Source organism: Halichoeres trimaculatus, unplaced genomic scaffold (assembly GCF_033239565.1).
Source record: "Halichoeres trimaculatus isolate MK-OKI-2021-1 unplaced genomic scaffold, fHalTri1.1 fHalTri1_scaffold_13, whole genome shotgun sequence".
Classification (NCBI taxonomy): domain Eukaryota; kingdom Metazoa; phylum Chordata; class Actinopteri; order Labriformes; family Labridae; genus Halichoeres; species Halichoeres trimaculatus.
The window spans coordinates 25172822-25192083 of record NW_027437191.1 but is presented as its reverse complement, the minus strand read 5'-3'; the positions used below and the strand labels follow the sequence as shown (position 1 = coordinate 25192083).

At 41.2% G+C, this 19262-nt stretch overlaps 1 protein-coding gene across 1 annotated transcript in view; it reads left to right on the top strand.

The window, feature by feature from the left end:
- Positions 1 to 19262, top strand: part of nmbr (neuromedin B receptor) — a 43439-nt gene that overhangs the window by 17361 nt on the left and 6816 nt on the right. Inside the window, exons 2-4 of the mRNA XM_074684836.1 lie at positions 4491 to 4632; positions 5007 to 5222; positions 17650 to 17888. Of these exons, the coding sequence (XP_074540937.1) occupies positions 4491 to 4632; positions 5007 to 5222; positions 17650 to 17888 (597 nt within the window). The remainder of the gene's footprint in view (positions 1 to 4490; positions 4633 to 5006; positions 5223 to 17649; positions 17889 to 19262) is intronic.

Here is a 19262-nt window from a genome sequence, read left to right as displayed (position 1 = left end):
GTGTTGAACCAAATTATTCATTAGTTTGAGCAAAATCAAATTCATGCTATTTGGCTATTTCAACAAAAATACACAGGTACAGATACAGGTAGATGGAGTGGATATTGAAAGAGTATATGCAAATACGTTTATTGGGGTATTTATTGATGATAAAATAAACTGGAAGTCTCATATCAAAAATGTATAATCCCATCTGTCAAGAAGCAGTTCAGTAATGAGCAAAGGAAAAAACATATTCTAGACCACAAATCACTCTTTTTCTGCTGTTCACTGGTGATGGGAAAAATAACAGTTATTTTCAGCGTGCTGAATCATTAGAATCAGTTCAGAATTTAAAAAGCTGAAACATGGCCGAATGTTTAGTTCTGCTCGTGATTGGACTGAGAAGAACAGCCAGTGGTGAATATTGAGCTAACTTTGATCGTAAGGGGGAGATCGGGACAAAAATCAGACCCATTATCCCGTAGTGTGTACCCGCCTTAAGTCACACACAAACACAATAAAGTGTCAAAATGATTAGCTGAGTGAAATTGAGTTATATAAGCTGTGCGCAAACTGACAGCAACTATAAAAAGAACATTCATTTTCGGGACATTTAAATGTTAAATAAAATATTTTCTATTTCCTCAATTTTGGGGACATGAGAGGGAGCTGAGCAACACAGGGCCCCAGACAGACTCTGTCCTTCTGGTTCAGTCAAAACTTCACAATTGGAGGATTATATTTATCATGCCTCATGGGAGCATCTTGACCTCAAAGGCCAGCACAGCTTCCCCAATGGGAGGGGGTGAGGAAGGGACTGTTTCAGTCTGGGCTCTGACAGCTTGATATTCCTAAAAACGCTCATTTCTCCACACTGTAGCTTTACTGCCTGACAGTTTTCTGACCTTACTGTACTCTTTATGTTGTCCTCAGGATGGAGGTTCAAGAGTTTGTTTTTTAGGCAGAAATTTGCCCGAAACTTTGCCCCAGCCCTTCGTCGGATCTGCTCAGCAGCTCTGTGTTTATGAGCAGCTGGACGGCCTGTTTGTGAGCATTACCCTGATAGGAAGTGATTAAAGCTTCAGTATCCGCTCCAATCATCGTGCTAATTATCCATTTGGCTCATTGTGTTCGTCGAGGACCTTCAGGCAACTCGGGAGCCTTTGTTGGCCCTTTAGCGGCCTCCAGTCCTGTTAGGAGCTAATTAAGAGCCATCAGGGTTAGCCACATGGCTAAAGCTGCGCCTAGAGCGGTGTGAGGAGGAGATGACTTTCCCCAGAACGAGGTGATGTCAGAGCGGTCATGGTGAAAACGCTGCCTGTTGGTGAACAAAGTGGCACATGATGCAGTAGAGAGAAGAGGCGCTGGGGCTTCTGGGCCTCGCAGAGCCCACTCACATCACACCACTGGAAACAAAAACAAACTCATCCGACGGTGTTTCTCCTCGTATTTTCATTCAAGGTCATAAAATCCCAAAATTATGGATTCTAGGTCCGTTCTAGTCCCTCAGAGGCTCCACCCTTGCTCTCAAACTGCTCACTCTGAAACCTACAGCTCTGCTTGTCCTCAAACTGGACACTCATGACTGATGTAAAGTTGAATCAACAACATACAGTGAAGAGTTAGTCTTAAGAAGGCCTTATACTCAAATAAAACAATGACTAAAACTGAGCTTCCTGATGAAAACAGCTGGATAATTTGTTGAGTTGTTGATTCACTGTTCAGATTTTATCAGTCATTCCTTCATAACCCCACTCTTAAATTTGTATTTTTGGCGCCCTTTGCTGAGCAGTTTTGGGGATGCACCCCATGTAAAGTCGTTAATGTGGTTGTAGTGGTTAAGGCAAAGGGAGCAGCACTAAAGACCTGAGCGAGAATTATCAAGGTTATTCAAAACACTTCAGAAAAATAATTAACTTAACTTTCACTCATGTATTCCACACTCTTTTCATCTGATGGCGAATTGAAAATGCAGCCCAACACCTCTGTGTTCAGATTAATTCATATAAGAGCCGGTCCATTGTTTCCTCTCTTTGTCCTCCAGCTGCAGCCGCAGCTCTCCAACAGCTGCTAGAGTTTCTCATTAACTCACAGAGCGCTCTGACTCTCCAACGCTGCCCACAGAAAAATTATCTTTCAGATTTAAGGATGATTGATGTTTAGTTTCAGCCGAGGACTCGTAAAAGGGAACGGTCGCCTTATTTCAGCCGAGTTTCTGCTCTTTTATTGATGCAGCAGCCTTTTCAGGTCTGAGTCATTATTAGAACGATAATTTACATCATTTATTATTTTAATGCTGATTTGTACTCAGATTTATGAAGAAATATCTTTTGGGTGCTCAGCAGAAAAGAAAGCATGACCACCTTTTTCATTTCATTAAAGAAACAAAAAGTGAGTGTTTTGATAGATTTTGAAAGTGTTTAGTTGTTCATCAGTCCAAAACAGACTCTAGTTGCAAAACCCTGCTGCTTGCTTACAAACAGCTCCAAAAGGCGTCTGGTTCTCACATTACAACATGGCCCTACGTCTTTAACCTTCTACTTGTAGAAAAAAGCTGAAAACCCTGTTCTTCCAGGAAAAAAACTCACACACCTAAGCTAGACCTTCCTCAGTAACCCCCCATGCGACTGAATTAGTTACCTGTCCATATTAGATCTGCTCAGTCCCCTTCTACTTCTGAGACAGTTGTTGACCCAGCTCTTTAGGAACAACTCCCTAATTGGTGGTTTGATGTAACGGATGGTGTCCAAGATAACTGCGTTGGTGATGATACTATGGAGATCCCATAAATATGACATAAAACTCCTAATAAAAGACTTCCCTGTTTAAAAGTAGGGTCTGAATTAGCAGCCTGGTAGAAATTTGTTTGGAATTCTTAAATTTGAAACTGTAAAAGTCATAAGCACATTATGTAGCTCCCAATATAGAGGGATTGTTTGTTTACCAACAAGGGCGGATGCGCACACAACTTGGGTACAGAAACACTGCCAAGTATAATGGTTTGTCGAATGACATGGAGGAGTTAACCACCAAAAAATACATTTTTAAACTAAATATCATCACTTTCACGGATGGCAAACAGCACCCAGGTTTGTGAAATAGCACTGAGTGGGCAGATATTAGGTGAACAGACGTTTTTAGCACACAACTGTCACGCGATGCTCATGACTGCATTATCCGTGGACACTTACCAGACTGTGACATACCTGTATGTAAACGTGAGTCAATGAATCAGAAACCCTGCCAAACCAAAAAAGAGCACATAGACTGCTGAGTCTGAGACCCAATTCATAATAAAAGAACCAGAAAACTATGTTCAAACGGCAAATTTAATTGCGACCCAGTTGACTGGTGACTCCCAGCCGTTAATCACTGATACTGTCGGCTGAGAGTCACCAGTTAGCATGGTTGCTATTAACTCCAAAACACAGGTTGTTTTGTGACGGTCAAAACTTGATGGACGTTGCCTCTGTTGTATAGGAACATTTCTAAAAACAACTGCAAAACAACCGTACAATTCTACGCTGATAACAGGTTGAATTCAGTGTTTAAAAAAATGCTAACTCGCTTTTGCGGTCAAGATACCTGCGCATCTTTATGATGACGTGGACTGATAATCCCCCCATTGACCCCAATATAAAATATAAGACGACCCCCTCTTTTCAAGACCAATCTTCAGAAAAATAATGAAAACTAAAATTTAATTTGTTTGAAGAAAGTATTTTTATTGAAACTCTGGGTAAACGAGTGATGATGATAAGAGACTGCTTTCATTTTTGGTTTTTAAAACAATCACTTCGATAATATTTGTAAGATCTCTAGTCATGGGCATGCCTTCATTACATTTCTCAATAGCAAACTCACACACCCCAATGTCATAATCTTGTCAATAAGCTGTCAGCAGTTTTCAGATGGTCTATTTGGATTTGCCAACCCCGGACAGTAAACTCAGTAACTCAATAATTTTTGGCTGTCTGACAGTTGTTTAATGGCTCTACTGCATTGACCATCATTATCAGTCCATAGTTCCTGCATCTGCTGTGATTGACAGGTCACCACAGCCACAGTGAGGTCACTGGCTTTACACAAAGCTGGCGCCCCCTGCTATTGTGGTCGTGTAGCAACCCTATACAACTTTGAGCATGTGTGAATAGTTAGCCCTCGATTATAAGATGACATTAATTCCAACACAAAAAAACCTTGTCAGAAATTCTGGTTAATACAGTTGCTTTCTGTGTTATTGTAAACACAGTCTTTTTGAAGATTCATAGCCAAAACAAAAAGAAAATTAAACAAAAGTCAAAAATTTGACCTGACTTCTTCATAGCTACCACCTGTGTCTACATTTTTTGCTTTTAAAATGCTTTGTCCTGAAGTCTGGAGGATGAATGGAGAACTTTTTCAACAAATTGAATCTGCAATTGAAAACAGTCTCATTTTTCTAACATCTGGAAAAAAACAGAGACAGAATCTGTTTCTGAACTTATCTCTGTTTTTGTCTTGGTCAGGTACAAGGCCATTGTAAACCCCATGGACATCCAGACATCCAGCGCCGTCTTCTGGACGTGTCTGAAGGCGGTTTCTATCTGGCTGCTGTCCATCCTGTTGGCCATCCCTGAGGCTATTTTCTCTCAGGTCGTCACCTTACAGGTAAAAACAACCACTTAGTGTTCTCCTTGTCTGCTTTCCTCTTTTTAAAGTGTTGGTTATGTGAGCAGAAGTCCACTTGTCTTCATGGACACATAGACTTCACTTAACCACACAGACTGAAACTCTGTAGAGACAGAAGCAGAGTGTTTGTGACCTTGTGTCCACGCACACTGTTTGCCTTCCATCACTTCTTGTTGAAGTCTGATCTGTGCAGCTTCGTCTCTGAAGACTTTCATTCGCTCTAATCCTCCCCCAATGGCGATAAAGCATCCATTTAACTCCACAGTCGGTGTGATTTTTACTGTCCCCGTCCTTTACGATCATTTCCCTCCTCTCACTCATCGCTCCCTTCCTTCCTTTTCCTCCCATCACAGGGTCACAGAGACAGCACCAACGTCACCTTCGTGAACTGCGTGCCCTACCCGCTGTCCAATCAGATGCACCCTAAGATCCACTCAGTGATGATCTTCTTGGTGTACTTCCTGATCCCTCTGGCCATCATCTCTGTGTATTACTACCACATCGCACGCACGCTCATCAAGAGCGCCCACGACATGCCGGGGGAGGTCAGCGAACACACCAAGAGACAGGTGAGCTGAGTTGAACATCCATCATGAGACTTAATTCACACACTCACAAAGTGTCTTTCAGAGCCAACATGTATGACATGGTGTGACATCTATTCACAGAGTCGTGATGCTTTTTGCACAACACCTCCGTCTAACAGCTCCTCAGAGAATATTTCTCAGTCAGTCTGAGTGAGAGAAAGAGGTAAAGGAGTACTTAGTTATTGATGGAGCAGCACAGCTGAGAGTAAACACAAACACAAACACTTTCCTCGAGACAAAAAAAAACAACTTTTTCATACTTCTCTCATATCAAATCCTTTTTTAAAGATGATATGAGAATGATCTCTTAATAACATTCCCTTGCCACCTTCTGGCCTGGTGTCTCCGCACACTCTTGTAAATTACTTTTAGTGAGACGTGTGTTTATTTTGGAATTATATGGAGATCAGATTGAAACAAATTTTCTTTGTTTAAAACAATTCTTCACTGGATACAACGCCCCAAGGTAAGGGACTTATCAGTAAAGTTATATCGCGCTACGGTTTGAAACGTGACATCAAGCAAACATTCTAGTAGCCGGCTGCGTGACATCATCAGCCTGGTGCTCCAGCGTATCTGTAGGCTAACATGAAAACAAGCAAACACTGTCAGTTTAGCAGCCATCTATTTAGCGCAGCTGGCAGCCCAGTGCTCTAAGACATGTCTGTAATGTGTATCTTGAGTAAATCCTTGTTAGCTATGTCCTACCAGCATCTACCAAGCAGAGCTAACATAACCTCAATCTTCATTTTATTGATAGACTCTCAAGTTTGAACAGACCACTGCAGAATAATTGCTGACTGGTTGGAATGGACATTATCACAAACTGTTTAGCTCCTGTGTTAGCCTTTAGCTCAGGCTGTATCACTCTCCTGTTTAGCTTTCTTCTGCTCTTCTGTCCTTTTTCTGTCTGACAGTTGGGCTCCAGTGTCGACCATTGCTACAAAATTAATCACAGAAGTCGTTTTCAGCAGAGAAAAGCACAGATCTCTTCTGACTACTAAACTTCGTCAGCTGGCAGGGTGTTGTCATAGAGACCTAGAGATGCCATGAACCAATCCAGTCCTGGTCGGCCTGACCTGGAAGCTAAGATGAAGCAATTGAAATAACCTGAAAACAGCTATGTTGGCGCAAATAATCTTATTTTAAAGTGTGGATTATGATAAGGCACATATCTAGAAGAGAGACTTTTTCAAGATCACCTTTGAAGTCCTGACAGCCTCTTTAAAAAGCTTAAAGTAATGGTAATGTCCTTGTCCCTGACATTAAGCTGACAGAAACAATGAAATAAGTAATTTTCTTGCTTGTATTCATATGTACTTATCATTTTTATTTAAAAAGCACCCTTTTCTTTTTCTATACTTTAGAATATTCCCTTAGCACATGTCTAGATTAAAAATTCTCACTTTGAAATTTCTTGTTAGGTAATTTGGAATGAAAAAAAGGCATTATGACGATATTTTGTTGAAACATACAGGGCTGTATAGTCGGCATTGAGCCAAAATCTGGCCTGTGTGTAGCCCTCTTTGTCATGCTTTGTCTTACCCAGGAAAAGTCTTAATGTCTTCTTGATTACCTCCACCAAGGAGATTATGTTTTTGGGAGAGCTTGTCTGTTTGTCTGTGAACACCATGAAGAAGTGATTAAATTTTGGAGGTGATCTGGATCACCGTCTGGATCCAGGACTTTTTTAAGGATTCTTTATCATTGTGAGATAGGGCCGTTTTCACCATTTATGTTTATAACTCCACAATAAATGGTCAGATTGCTTCGCAAAACAATACAAGACAAGGTCACCATAATTGCTGACAGATGTAAAAGTACGATCCAGAACCTGGCAATATTCTGGATACTAAGATCCGAAATATTAAATATGTACTAGGTCATCATAATTTTCAACACTGTCAGGTAACAAATTATCGTACAAACCTGCAACTAACACCAAATTGTAGCAGACAGTCTGAAAGCAGCTGAAAGGGAGCATAACATTAAAGTAGGAGTAAAGTGTTAGTGACAATCACAATATGCTTGGCGGAGATTCTACTAGATTCTTCATGAAAACAAAAACACGAGAAGTCTTACTGCTTCACCTATTATTACTTTACTCGAGCCTCCTCTTCCTCCTCTGTGTCGAGCCCATTACCTGAAAGAGTCACCTTTAAAACATAAATACACAAGATGAGGTGATTCCAGCCCGGTGTCCCCACTACTGCGGCAATAGTGACCTCCACACACCTCGAGGTTAATGGGGAGCTGCTGACGAACAAACAGTGAATCAACTCCTGACTGAGAGAGAAAGAGGAGAATCACTGAGACGTGAAAGAGTGTCTGATGAACTGCAGAGTGGAAATGACATCCTCAACTGTTCCCACTGCGGGATCATCAGCAGCAGTCAGCTGTAGATTATAAAGAAAAGGAGAAATTCAGGGGTAGGAATCACCAAAACATCCCAGCAGGCTAATGAGCAGGGTTTCAGACAGAGGAGGTTTCTACAGTGATCTGGATCTGAATCAAGTCCACACATAGGAACTGATCTAAAGCTTCATATCTCCCATCATGTCAGGGTGTTTCTCCTCTCATCTTGTGAGGTCTAATCAATCTCATTACGTGAATCCATGTGTGCCTCTCTAAGCAACGGTATCAGAGTCGCTCAGACGGGAAACAGACAGATCTAAAGATGTAGGAAGCCAATCAGCTGCATCAACTGCAGACGCCCACATCGATACTGAACACGCCCCCTTTCTTATCTGAGAGCTTAGCTGAATCATTAGTTATTGCAGATAAGCTACACAGTGGGGACAAACAGAAAGATGGCATACACACACACTCACACACACACACACACAATGGAAGCTGGAAGAGCTGTGACACACGAACTGAAACACTCAAAGGTTTAATGTCCACAGAGGTGTTACTATGTAGACACTCTTTGAATTTGTTATATAATCAGGAAAACCAACTTTTGTTCAGGGTTTTTAAAGGAAATGCTTGTTTACTTATCATTTTATTTAGTTACCATAAATTCCTCGGTGATTGTGACCCACAGCCTTCCTGTTAGAAGTCTGAAAGCAGTAGTGGCAGGAAGACACAAACCTCCTCAAACAAAGATTGTACTGTTTTTTGGGAATGTGAGCATATTTTACTGCTAGCAAGTCTTGTTGATCCCATGATGCAGCAAATCATCTCCTATGTTGATAGGTGTTTCTGGGACTTAAAAGATAACACACATGGACGAGATGACACAAGTTACAAGTTTACTTAAGATGATTAATTCCAGTGAAACAATTGGCTCCAGGAGCTTAAAATAAGAGAGTGTTTGCGCCAGAAGTATGGACAGCTGATAACTTGTAGACAGTGCTAATGACAGTGCCATTAAATAAAAAAATTATCAAATTATCAAAACTGACATTGAAAGCTTGACTGCTGCCAGAAAACCAGTAGAACAAGAAGTAGCCATGTGACTCTGTCCCATCCAATCCACTACACAGAAGTATAGCAGAGGAAAAAACTCAGTCACTGAGCTGAAAGTGCAATGTCACCAGCTTGTTGACAAGCAGTAAGGACCCAAACGCAAGACTTCAAGGCAATGAATGAACAAGAGTTTTATTCATGAAAACCAAGACATCCATCCATCCATCCATCCATCCATTTTCTTAACTGCTTATCCTGTTCAGGGTTGCGGGTGGCTGGAGCCTATCCCAGCTATCATTGGGCGAGAGGCGGGGTACACCCTGGACTGCTAGTCAATCACAGGACTGACACAGAAACAAACAACCATTCACTCACACACTCATACCTACGGACAATTCAAAGTGACCAATTAACCTGATGAGCATGTTTTTGGACTGTGGGAGGAAGCCGGAGTGCCTGGAGAGAACCCACGCATGCACGGGGGAGAACATGCAAACTCTACACAGAAAGGCCCACCAGCCGAGGTGGGGATTTGAACCGGTGACCTTCTTGCTGTGAGGCGTTGCGCCACCGTGCAGCCCAAGAAAACCAAGACAGAACAAATCAAAAACACAGCAAAATGGTTGGAACACTGGTTTACAGAATAAAAAGGCTGGAAACTATTCTTTGAGATGCTAAAAAAAACACAGCAAAAGGCTGAAGTGCTAGTCTACAAAATACGAAACAAAACAACAGAGAACTAACACACCTGACAAGAACAATGAACAAGAATTTAGGAGGCACAGGAACACAACATGAAGCACCAAGACTGAAAAACAGAACTGCAAAATAAAGACTGACACAGAAATGCACAGAAGGCAAGACAGGAATCATAACTTGACAACTGATGAGGCATGACTTTTGTACCTTAACATAACTGCTGACTTTGCAACTTTGTGGCTGAGTTTTCAGACCCTGTTTGGCAACTTAAAAAAAGCAAAAATTCACAAAAGCAACAAACATAGCAACTTTTTCAGGAGTTTGGAGACTCTGGTGTAAAAGAATGTTTTGATCTTATTCTTCTCATTGAGCAGTGGGTGAGTCCATGGGCTCCTCCCTTATCCAAATCACTCGCAGGCAGACAAGCCCTCCTGACTTGCAGCAGTCCCTCACAGCTGCAACCAGAGCAGGTGACTGCATGCAAACTACTTGTGCACGTGCTCGTCTTTTTGGGACACTTTTGCCGTCCCCAAGCCTGGGTTAAAGGATGAGGGTTGATATTTAGACATTAAAAACCTCAACGACAAGGATTGTCAAAAGAAGGTTCATTTGCAGTTCTAAACATGTTAACTCATTTTTTTTGCTTGTGTTACGCCCCAGACGTTATCCCTCACTCCTCCAGCATCCATGCTAATGATGTATGATGCAAATTAGGCAATTACATCATTCAGCAACTTTTAGCCACTGCTTGGACAAAAAGTGGTGAAACACAAACACTGCAGAAAAAAAGTTTCTGTGTCCAAAAGTAACACATCTAATCTTTTCAACACTTGGAGCACCATGGTGTTACTGAATATGAGCAGTGCACAGCACTCACAGAGAAAGACTACTGATAACAGCCCGACAACAAGTGCCATCAAAGAGTAAAATATAAACAGAATTAACTGAGCTATGAGTTGGATAATTGTGAATAAAGCAAAACTGAGGTCAAAGGTTTGTAATTGTGAAAGTGATTTTTGTCGTAATCACCCAGCCCTAAAAGCCCTAAATAAATCTGGGGTAAGACATAATTTATTTTATCACAGGTTATGAATATTGATGATGGATACTTCAGCAAAGCGCTCACTTGTCAGTAGATTCATCGCTCAGCTGAGGCTCTGATTTTAGGAGACAGCTGACTGACAGTTTAAAAACAACAGTAAAGTGTGAGCTCAGGTGTTTGACAGAAAAACACATAAAAGCTATAAAACTCTGAAATATTTGGCCCTGGATCGATCAGACCTGAGGCCAGTAGGGGCAGAGAGTTGGCAGGTGGTGCTGGCTGGGTTTTTTAATGACTCTCAGGAGACATCAGGAAAAAAGAAAAGCAGAATGGTGCGATCAGTACGTCATGTTTTGGGTTATAAAGCGACCGATGAATCCGTCCATTCGACCTCCCTCTCTGTAGCAGCTCCTGGACTCCAGCCTGGATCATGTCACCTGACAGCTGATTGGCAGCTTCTGAATTCAACAAAACTTCAACACCAAAATAGAAGTGAAACACTGAGCAGGAGGTGACAGACCTGTCGTCATCTCTGAGGTTCACAGGGCGCTCAGACGTCAAGCATACCGCTGATCACTGCAGATATTTCCCAGACATGAATCATGTTTTTTTCTTCTGAAAACCTGCTGCAGCCTCTTTAGTGTCCTGTAAAACAAAAAAACAACCTGTTTATGAGTTTGTTTCTAGGATGTAAGCTTTTCTAAGGTCACAGCAGAACAACCAAAGCAGAAACAAACACCAGCTCTGCCCTCAGGACGCGTCACCCAGCACCTCACATCGCAGCTGATCCGTTAGTAAAAACATCTTCCTGTGCAGCCTGGTGGAGAGATCTGAGTTTATTTAAAAGTTTGGATCATAAAGTTGTAACTCCCGCAGCAGATTGATGATGATGTTTCTGCAGAGGGAGTATTAAAGATGCTGATTTATTCTCCTGCAGGGAGGTGATGTCAGCACGCTGTCACTGTGTTGATGCTTTTATTTTGAAGGGCATGGCAGGACACCAAGAGATGGAGATAAAATATGAAAGACTGAACTCAGAACTTTGTTGTGTTTTTAACTTTTTTTTTAATCTATTCAGACTAAATTCCTGTTTTGGAGCGGGCTGTAAACATGTTTACTTCTGCTGGGTGTGTATGTGGATTCTGGTGCTGTAGACAGCCTCAAGTGGACACACAAGGAACTGCAGTTCCAAGAATCAGGTTAAAGCTGTCTCTCTCTGAACGTTTTCATTGATTGATGAGATTTAAACCCTCTCTCAGACCCTCTTTAGACATAGTGAGCGGTTTTGGTGCTGAAGGTGTAGACAGTGATGCTTTATTTGATCCTCTGCAGCTTCTTAATACATACATGCTTTGAAAACACGCACATACACGCACACAGCCTTTAAGTTCTGTAGATAAGTCTCAACTATGGGGTGCCGATTGTAAATTTGCACACACTACAAATAACAACATTTCTCCATATTTAGCTTGAAAACATCACCTTTTATGCAGATTTATATAAATATTTGTGAAATATATTCATTAAATATTATAAATAAATGTTGAATGTTTTATCTAAATGTTAAATGTTATATGTAGATGTTGAATGTTATTTGTAAATGTTATAAATGAATGTCCTGGTTCTAAATATTTAGTTACATTTCTAAACATTAAGTTTCATTCTCAACATTGAGCTAAGACCCAATAAATCTTAAGGTTTTATACATCTTTTGCAAATGTTTCTAAATATCTAGTCAAGATTTATAAATCTTTGCAAAAGATTTATAAATCTTTGATAAACATAAAGTCTTGGCCCAATATTTAGAAACTAAATGTTTAGAAATTTTACTAAATATTCAGAATCAGGACATTCATTTATAACACATATATATATATATATATATATATATATATATATATATATATATATATATATATATATATATATATATATATATATATATATATATATATATATATATATATATATATATTTATATAACATTCAACATTTACATATAACATTCAACATTTACATATAAAATTTAACATTTACTTTAATAAATATTAAACAGTATATATAATATTTGCAAATATATTTTTTAACAAATATTTCTCTAGATCTGCATAAAAAGTGATGTTTTAGAGCTAAATGTGGAAAAATGTTTTAGTTTTTTGTAGTTTGTGCAACTTTAAAATCAGCACCCCATACTCAACAGTAGATCTGCAGGTTGACCCTTTGTATCTTCAGCAGGGTTACTCAAACACCCCCTGAAGGTGTGTGAATGTGAGTGTATGAATGTGATCACTACTGATGTGCAGCCTGACATTATGCCCTCTTATACACACATCTGTGCACTGATAACACAGTGACGACTCATCTTCTGGGAGTGATATCTAACTTCTCAGGACTCCTGGTGCAGCCGCTGGTTTGTGACTCCCAGCTGAGACTGACTTTTGGTCTGACAGCAGCTCCAGAAGTGAGAATGGCTTTGACATTGAGACGCTCTTGTATGCAGATATTCATCAGAGCTTCAGCTCTCAGACGTGTTGCTGTTCTGCAGACTTTGTTTGCAAAAACCCTCAGAAACACACAGCAGATCCATATCACACTATAAAACTCAAACACTTCTAACACCCTGGAGTTTGATATTCATGATGAATTCGTTAATGGAGATTATTGAAAGGATGAAAGCTGAATTGCAGAGTACCCTGAGTGATCTGAAGAGTAGAAGTGCTCTTTTAGTGTCGTCCATTAAACGTGTTCCTACGACAGGCTGCTGATTCATGCTACACTTTCCTCTTTTATTCCCAGGCAGTAAAAATGAAAATGTTTGTGCGGTGAATTAAAGAGGGGGTAACACACTTTTTTCAGCCTTTAATCTGTCCCTCTGCCACTTTTACACGATTTACAAAAAGAAAGGAGTTCCTTTTTCTTCTCCCCCTGGTGTTCTTGTCTTGTTAAGATCTCATCTCGCCAAGATCTCATGTGGTCATGGTGTCGTCGTGGTCATGACTCATCATGGTCTTATCTTATAAGGCTATCATTTGTCATCTCATGTCTAATGCAGCTCTCATTTTGTGAAGATCTTGTCTCTTACAGATCTGATATCTCATCTCGTTTTGTCTCATCTCACCTCATCTCACCTCGTCTCGGGATGATTCATCATGGCTCATCTCGTGATGGTAGCGCCTCATGATGGTCTCATCCGATCTCTCAAGGATCATTCTCATTTTGTCTTGTCTCATCTTGCCTCATGACGGTCTCATCATGGTCTCATGAAAATCTTGTTTCTCATCTTTCGTCTTATGGAGATCTCATATCTCTTCTCATGAAGATCTCATCAAGTTAAGCCCTCGTCCCTCATCTCTCAACCTGTGAAGATCTCTTTTCCTGAAGCTCTCATATCTCTCATATCTCATCTCATAAAAATCTCATATCTCATCTGTTAAAGTTCCTTGTGAAAATCTCATGTCAGAATAATCTTATTTCATGAAGATCTATCAGGTGGAGACCTGGTGCAATTTATAAATTGGAGTGTTTTGATCAGTTTACAGACAGACTCGGGGATTTCTGCAGCATATGAAAATGTAGAGGTTTGAAAATCTGCACATGCTCAGTCTGAACATCCAGCATTGTTACTTTAAATCCATGTGTTTCATTTTTAAACATTTTCATGCTCTCATCTCTTATCATGCAGCTTTGTATCTCATCATTTACTTACGTATGCAGAAAATAGTGAAGTTGACAAAAGTATGAGGCCAATCCGAGAGTCTGCATTTGTATGCATTGACTTTTAATGAATACTTTGCTCACTTTTAACTGGATGGTAAAATCTATTTCTGCAGAAATGTGTGTATATCTCGTCTAGTCGTCAACACATTGTCAGATTAATACTGCAAACATTTTCATCTCCGTTGATTTTCTGTTTTACATCTCACTCTGTGTTTGATAATTCCTTTCTCATAAAGAAAGTTTATAAATCTTAAAGTTATGACTTGGACGTTTTGTTTCTCTCCTCTCGCTCTGAGGGAATAGTCTCTGAGCTCGTTGACATCCTGACTAATGCTGAGAAATGTCTGAGTGAGACTTTCACACTCAGCCTGGTGGGAGACTCCATCATGCCTCGAACAGTCTCTGTATTCCATCTCCACACCTGTCAGGATCCTGCAGCATCTGGAGTGTAATAGAAATGTGACATCTTGCTGTCTCGCTGCTCGTCTACCATATCAGGTGTTGATCCGTCTCAGTCGTGTCTCTAATGGAACCTGGCATGCCAGAACTCCCAGGTAGCTTTGCAAGTTTTTTCCTCCGAACAGAGTGTGCTTCCACTCCGCAGGAGATCTGTGAAGATTTATCATCATCAGCTGACGGGAAACTTTGTTACAGACGTCTGAGTACTCTCTCAGCTCTGGAGGCGGCTGCAGGTGTGTGTATTGAATACGCAGCATAAAGGAAGTGTAATCATACCTCTGGGAATGCATGCACGCACACTCTCCATGGGCTGAGAGTGGCTGCAGCTGCAGGCGTCTGACTCAGAGATGAGATGATCCCAGCTCCACAATCATCAGGGTCCAGCAGCACTTCACTTTTTATTATTGCTCTTTAAATCTCCTTCCTGTCTTTGAGGGACAAGTCAGTTGAGGTGAGATGCTGCCGGCTGCTGTTTGACTGAATGATGATAAGCTGGAAAGTATCTGCTCCTAACTCTGCATGCTCATTAATTAAAGAGGTGTTCATTGTGAATATTCTGCTGCAAATATTCTCATTTAGTCCCCCTCCACGCTGTAATAATTGGCTCATTGTGTGCAAATTAGTTTCTGCTGCAGTCACGGGTCAACTTCCAAAAAAGGAACAATAGATGGAGCACGATTCAGCAGCCTGAGGATGTTTGCACGAACTCTTGAGCTTCCACATGAAGATTTCTGTCACATATGTGTTCTTGTATGCACTAATACATTACAGGAAACATAATGACTGGCTTTCAAAATCCCAAAAAAGAAGCTAAAAAATGCAGTTAAAACTTGGATTTCTGTGCTGCTTTCTAATTTGAGGCTCTTATTTTGAAAAACAGCCCATCAGGAGTGCATCCATCCATCCAGGGGTCAGCAGGTCTGACGTGTTGTACGTGAGCTGAACACGGAGAAGCACTTTCAGAAACATGGCTGACATTTCTCTGTGCGTTTGTGTTGACTCGAATCTTTACGTGCAGAGTCGACCGACCTGTGCAAACTGCCTGAGCGACCTTTTCCATACGCTTCCGCCGGTCCCTCAGTCAGAGTCTGACAAGGTCAAACCCCTCGTCTGTTACTCCCTGTACAGCGTGTCCATTTTTTAAACAGTGCGGAATGAGGCGCCATCCATCCATCATCTTTACTGCTTTTGCCTGTAGAGGTCATGAGGGTAGGAGCTTTAAGGTAGGCCCAAGGCTGGTTCCCTCTGGACAGAAGGCGAGTCCATCAGAGGGCTAATTTGGTGGGTTGGACGATTGAAATCTGAAGACTTATTGTCAGACCATTCCGTCCTCTCAACACCCAAATTCTGGAGGTAGACTCTGAGAAACCCTGCTCTGTGGGGGATGAAGTTTAGTCCCAGACTATGGAGGTATGAGGTTACCACTGGCTGTGGACCCTTATCTTGACACGTTGCTACATAAAGATTGCCTCCGATAATGCTGCCCCACACCATCACACTGCCTCTACCTAAAGATGTTTCTCTATCAGTGCAGCAGTCAGCAGAGCCTTCTCTGCATCCTCTTTACACTTTGACTTTATGATCCAACTGGGGTAGACACAATCTGGACTCATCACTGAGCATAACGTTCCTGTGACACAATCTGGACTCATCACTGAGCATAATGTTCCTGTGCATGTTCGGCATTCAGTGCACGTTTTGCCAACACCAGCGCAGACCTATGGAACCAGATTGGGCTGCACGCAACTCAAAACTCACCTTTTCAAACTGGTCTTTTCCCTCTAACTCGACACTATGCACTTCATTTGTTTTAAAGATTTGTTTTATTGAGGTTTTACTGGGCTTTTGTTTGTTTGTAAGGTGACTTTGGGTGACTTGAAAGGTGCCCCCAAATATTATTATTATTATTTAGATCAATTTTTTCCTTAGTGCAGAAATATACATAATTTTTTCTCAGAAAACCTTCACTCTACTGAAAATGTTGCAGACATGAATGGATCTTGATCTGTTAATATTGACTATGAGGAGGCAGACGTGACACTGACAGGGATCCACATTTACTAAAAAGTTGAGTCATGTATTTCATTGTAACTTCCTCGGTTCCATGAGCTGAACCCTCCTTTCAGCATAAATCCATCCATTGATGAGCAAAGCAACAAAACATACCTGCAGGGGCACGTCCAGACTTTTTAGACCACGGTGTCCCGACCAGAACACTGACCTATGCAGGGGGGCATGAATCATGTTACATTTACATTACAATAAACTGCATTTATTTTTGCTTTTTTTGTATGTATTAAAATTACAGCATTAATCAAGACATACATATTTCAAAACTACCTGTAATCTCTGTTTGTTCCTTTGTTTCAGTACCTCCAGATGTTAGAATAAACTAATTTGACTTTATTTGAGGTTTTTTTCGCCAAGTTTTTTAACTTTCCTCAACTTCCATCAGCATCCATTGACAAACTTACAACTACAAAGATGAAAGGACACTAAAATAGAAAACTCACTAACAACGATACACAAGAAAATATACGAGAAAAGTTTGCTAAATACATTCCTTGTTGACTGTGTTAATCCGAGAGGGAAAAAGGGACATCATCGAAGAATAAACAAAAAAAGGTCCACCTGGTTCCCAACATGTTTTTTTTAGTGAATTTGAATCTATTTTCCACAAAGAAAACAGAAAAAAATGAAATTATAACAAATATTTTGGAACTATTTTCTCCAGTATAGATAGAGATGTGTCAATTTGAATTATCCTGATCCAAATTGTATCTTCTAACTGCTTCTAGTGCAAAAAATGAGTTACCCTGGTTGACATCTAATGAATGAATAAATAAACTAGCCAGTCTTTTGAACGACTCTTTGAAAGAAAGACCCTCAAAGAGCCATAAATCCCAACCACAGCATCAACATGCTCTCTTACTCTTGGCTCTACTCAGAGAAAAGAGTTAAGTCAAAGGTCACACGATGCACGTTTGGATTAACATCTTAGCGCTCTTTTTAGGAAACTAAAGGATTTAAGAAACTAAAGGATTCCATCTTTGTTGTATGTTTGTATCATTCCACCAACAGATGGAGACCAGGAAGCGTCTGGCCAAAATCGTGTTGGTCTTCGTCGGCCTCTTCGCCCTCTGCTGGTTCCCGAACCACGTGCTCTACATGTACCGCTCCTTCCACTACCACCAGATGGACCTGTCGCTGGCTCACCTGGTCATCACACTCCTGGCCAGAGTTCTCAGCTTCTCCTCGTCCTGCGTCAACCCCTTCGCCCTCTACCTGCTGAGCGAGAGCTTCCGCAGACACTTCAACAGGTGGGTGGGAGAAACCACCTTTAATATACAAACATGACCCTAAAGATGAACACTCTGAGTTAGAGCGAGGCTGCGCCAAACATTAAGAGCCAGCAAAGTGAGGATGAATTACTTAGAGTCTTTGGAGCTGTTGTCCAAAGACAAACTTCTTCATGAAAAGGGAACATAAAGACAGATTACAGCAGGACAGCGAGGCCAAACAGGTAAAAGTGAGATGAATGAGGTAACAGTTTGTTCTCAGTTTTTCTGCAGCAGCCCTGTGAGCAGGATTCTGAGTCAGAACAGACAAAACAACATGCTGGATTGCAGGATTCAGATAGGCTCAGTTAGGCCCCACTTTCCCCTGTCACTACAAAATTAATCACAGAAATCGTTTTCATCAGAGAAAAACATGGACCTTTCTTCCCACTGCTTAACATGTCAGCTGGCATAGTGTTATCAAAAGCCGCGTTTCCACCAAGCAGTCCGGGTCGGTTCGTCTCGGTACGGTGCGCTTTTAGCGGCGTTTCCACAGACTCATCCCGGGACGGATCCCTAAAAACCGAGATGAGCCGTCCCACTTTTTTGGGACCCTTTCGTATGGGTGCCAGACTGAACCGATCCACTCTCGGGAGGTGGAGCAACACACTGCAGACGGTTGATTGGTCAAAAGAATCGTCACTTACCCCGACAGCGGCTGCGTTTCTCCTGGCGGCTCACAGACTTCTCTGAAACGAAGCTTGATTGCACTTTGTAACAGAGAGTAACATGAAAATCACAGAGAGGACGAAATGCTGCATGTCTTCCATCCGTGCTCTTTGTTTACTGTGTCGCGTTGTCTTCTTTGTTGGATTTAATAGCGGGGTAAGCTGCTACGGCGTCGCGCTATTGTTTACCAGCTGTGGCTTCCGGCATCCGGCTTACACGCCGCCCACCACGAGAGGGCACAGTTTGCTGTGGAAACGCAAACGGGATGAGACTTTACTGTCCCAAACCGTCCCAAACCGTACTGAACCGACCCGGACTGCTTGGTGGAAATGCAGCTAAAGAGACCCTGAGGTGCATCAGATCAATCCGGTCCTGCTCAACCCGATCAGGAAGCTAAGAAGCAGTATTAAGGAATAACCTTTATTGGCGCTGAAAATCTCATTTTAAAGTGTGGATTATGATCAGGCATATATCCAGAAGGAAGACTTTTTCAAGAGCACTTAGAAATTCCTTACAGCCCTTTTAAGAATACTTACAATACTTTAAAAATGTTAAAACTGTAAAAGCCTGAGTAATGATGCTGTATGAGTCTGTTTGAGTCTGTTTGCCATCCTTCAATCTTTATGTTTAAAAAGCTTGAAAGGGAACTGAAAACTGAGGAAACAGTTAATAAATGATGCAGTTCCT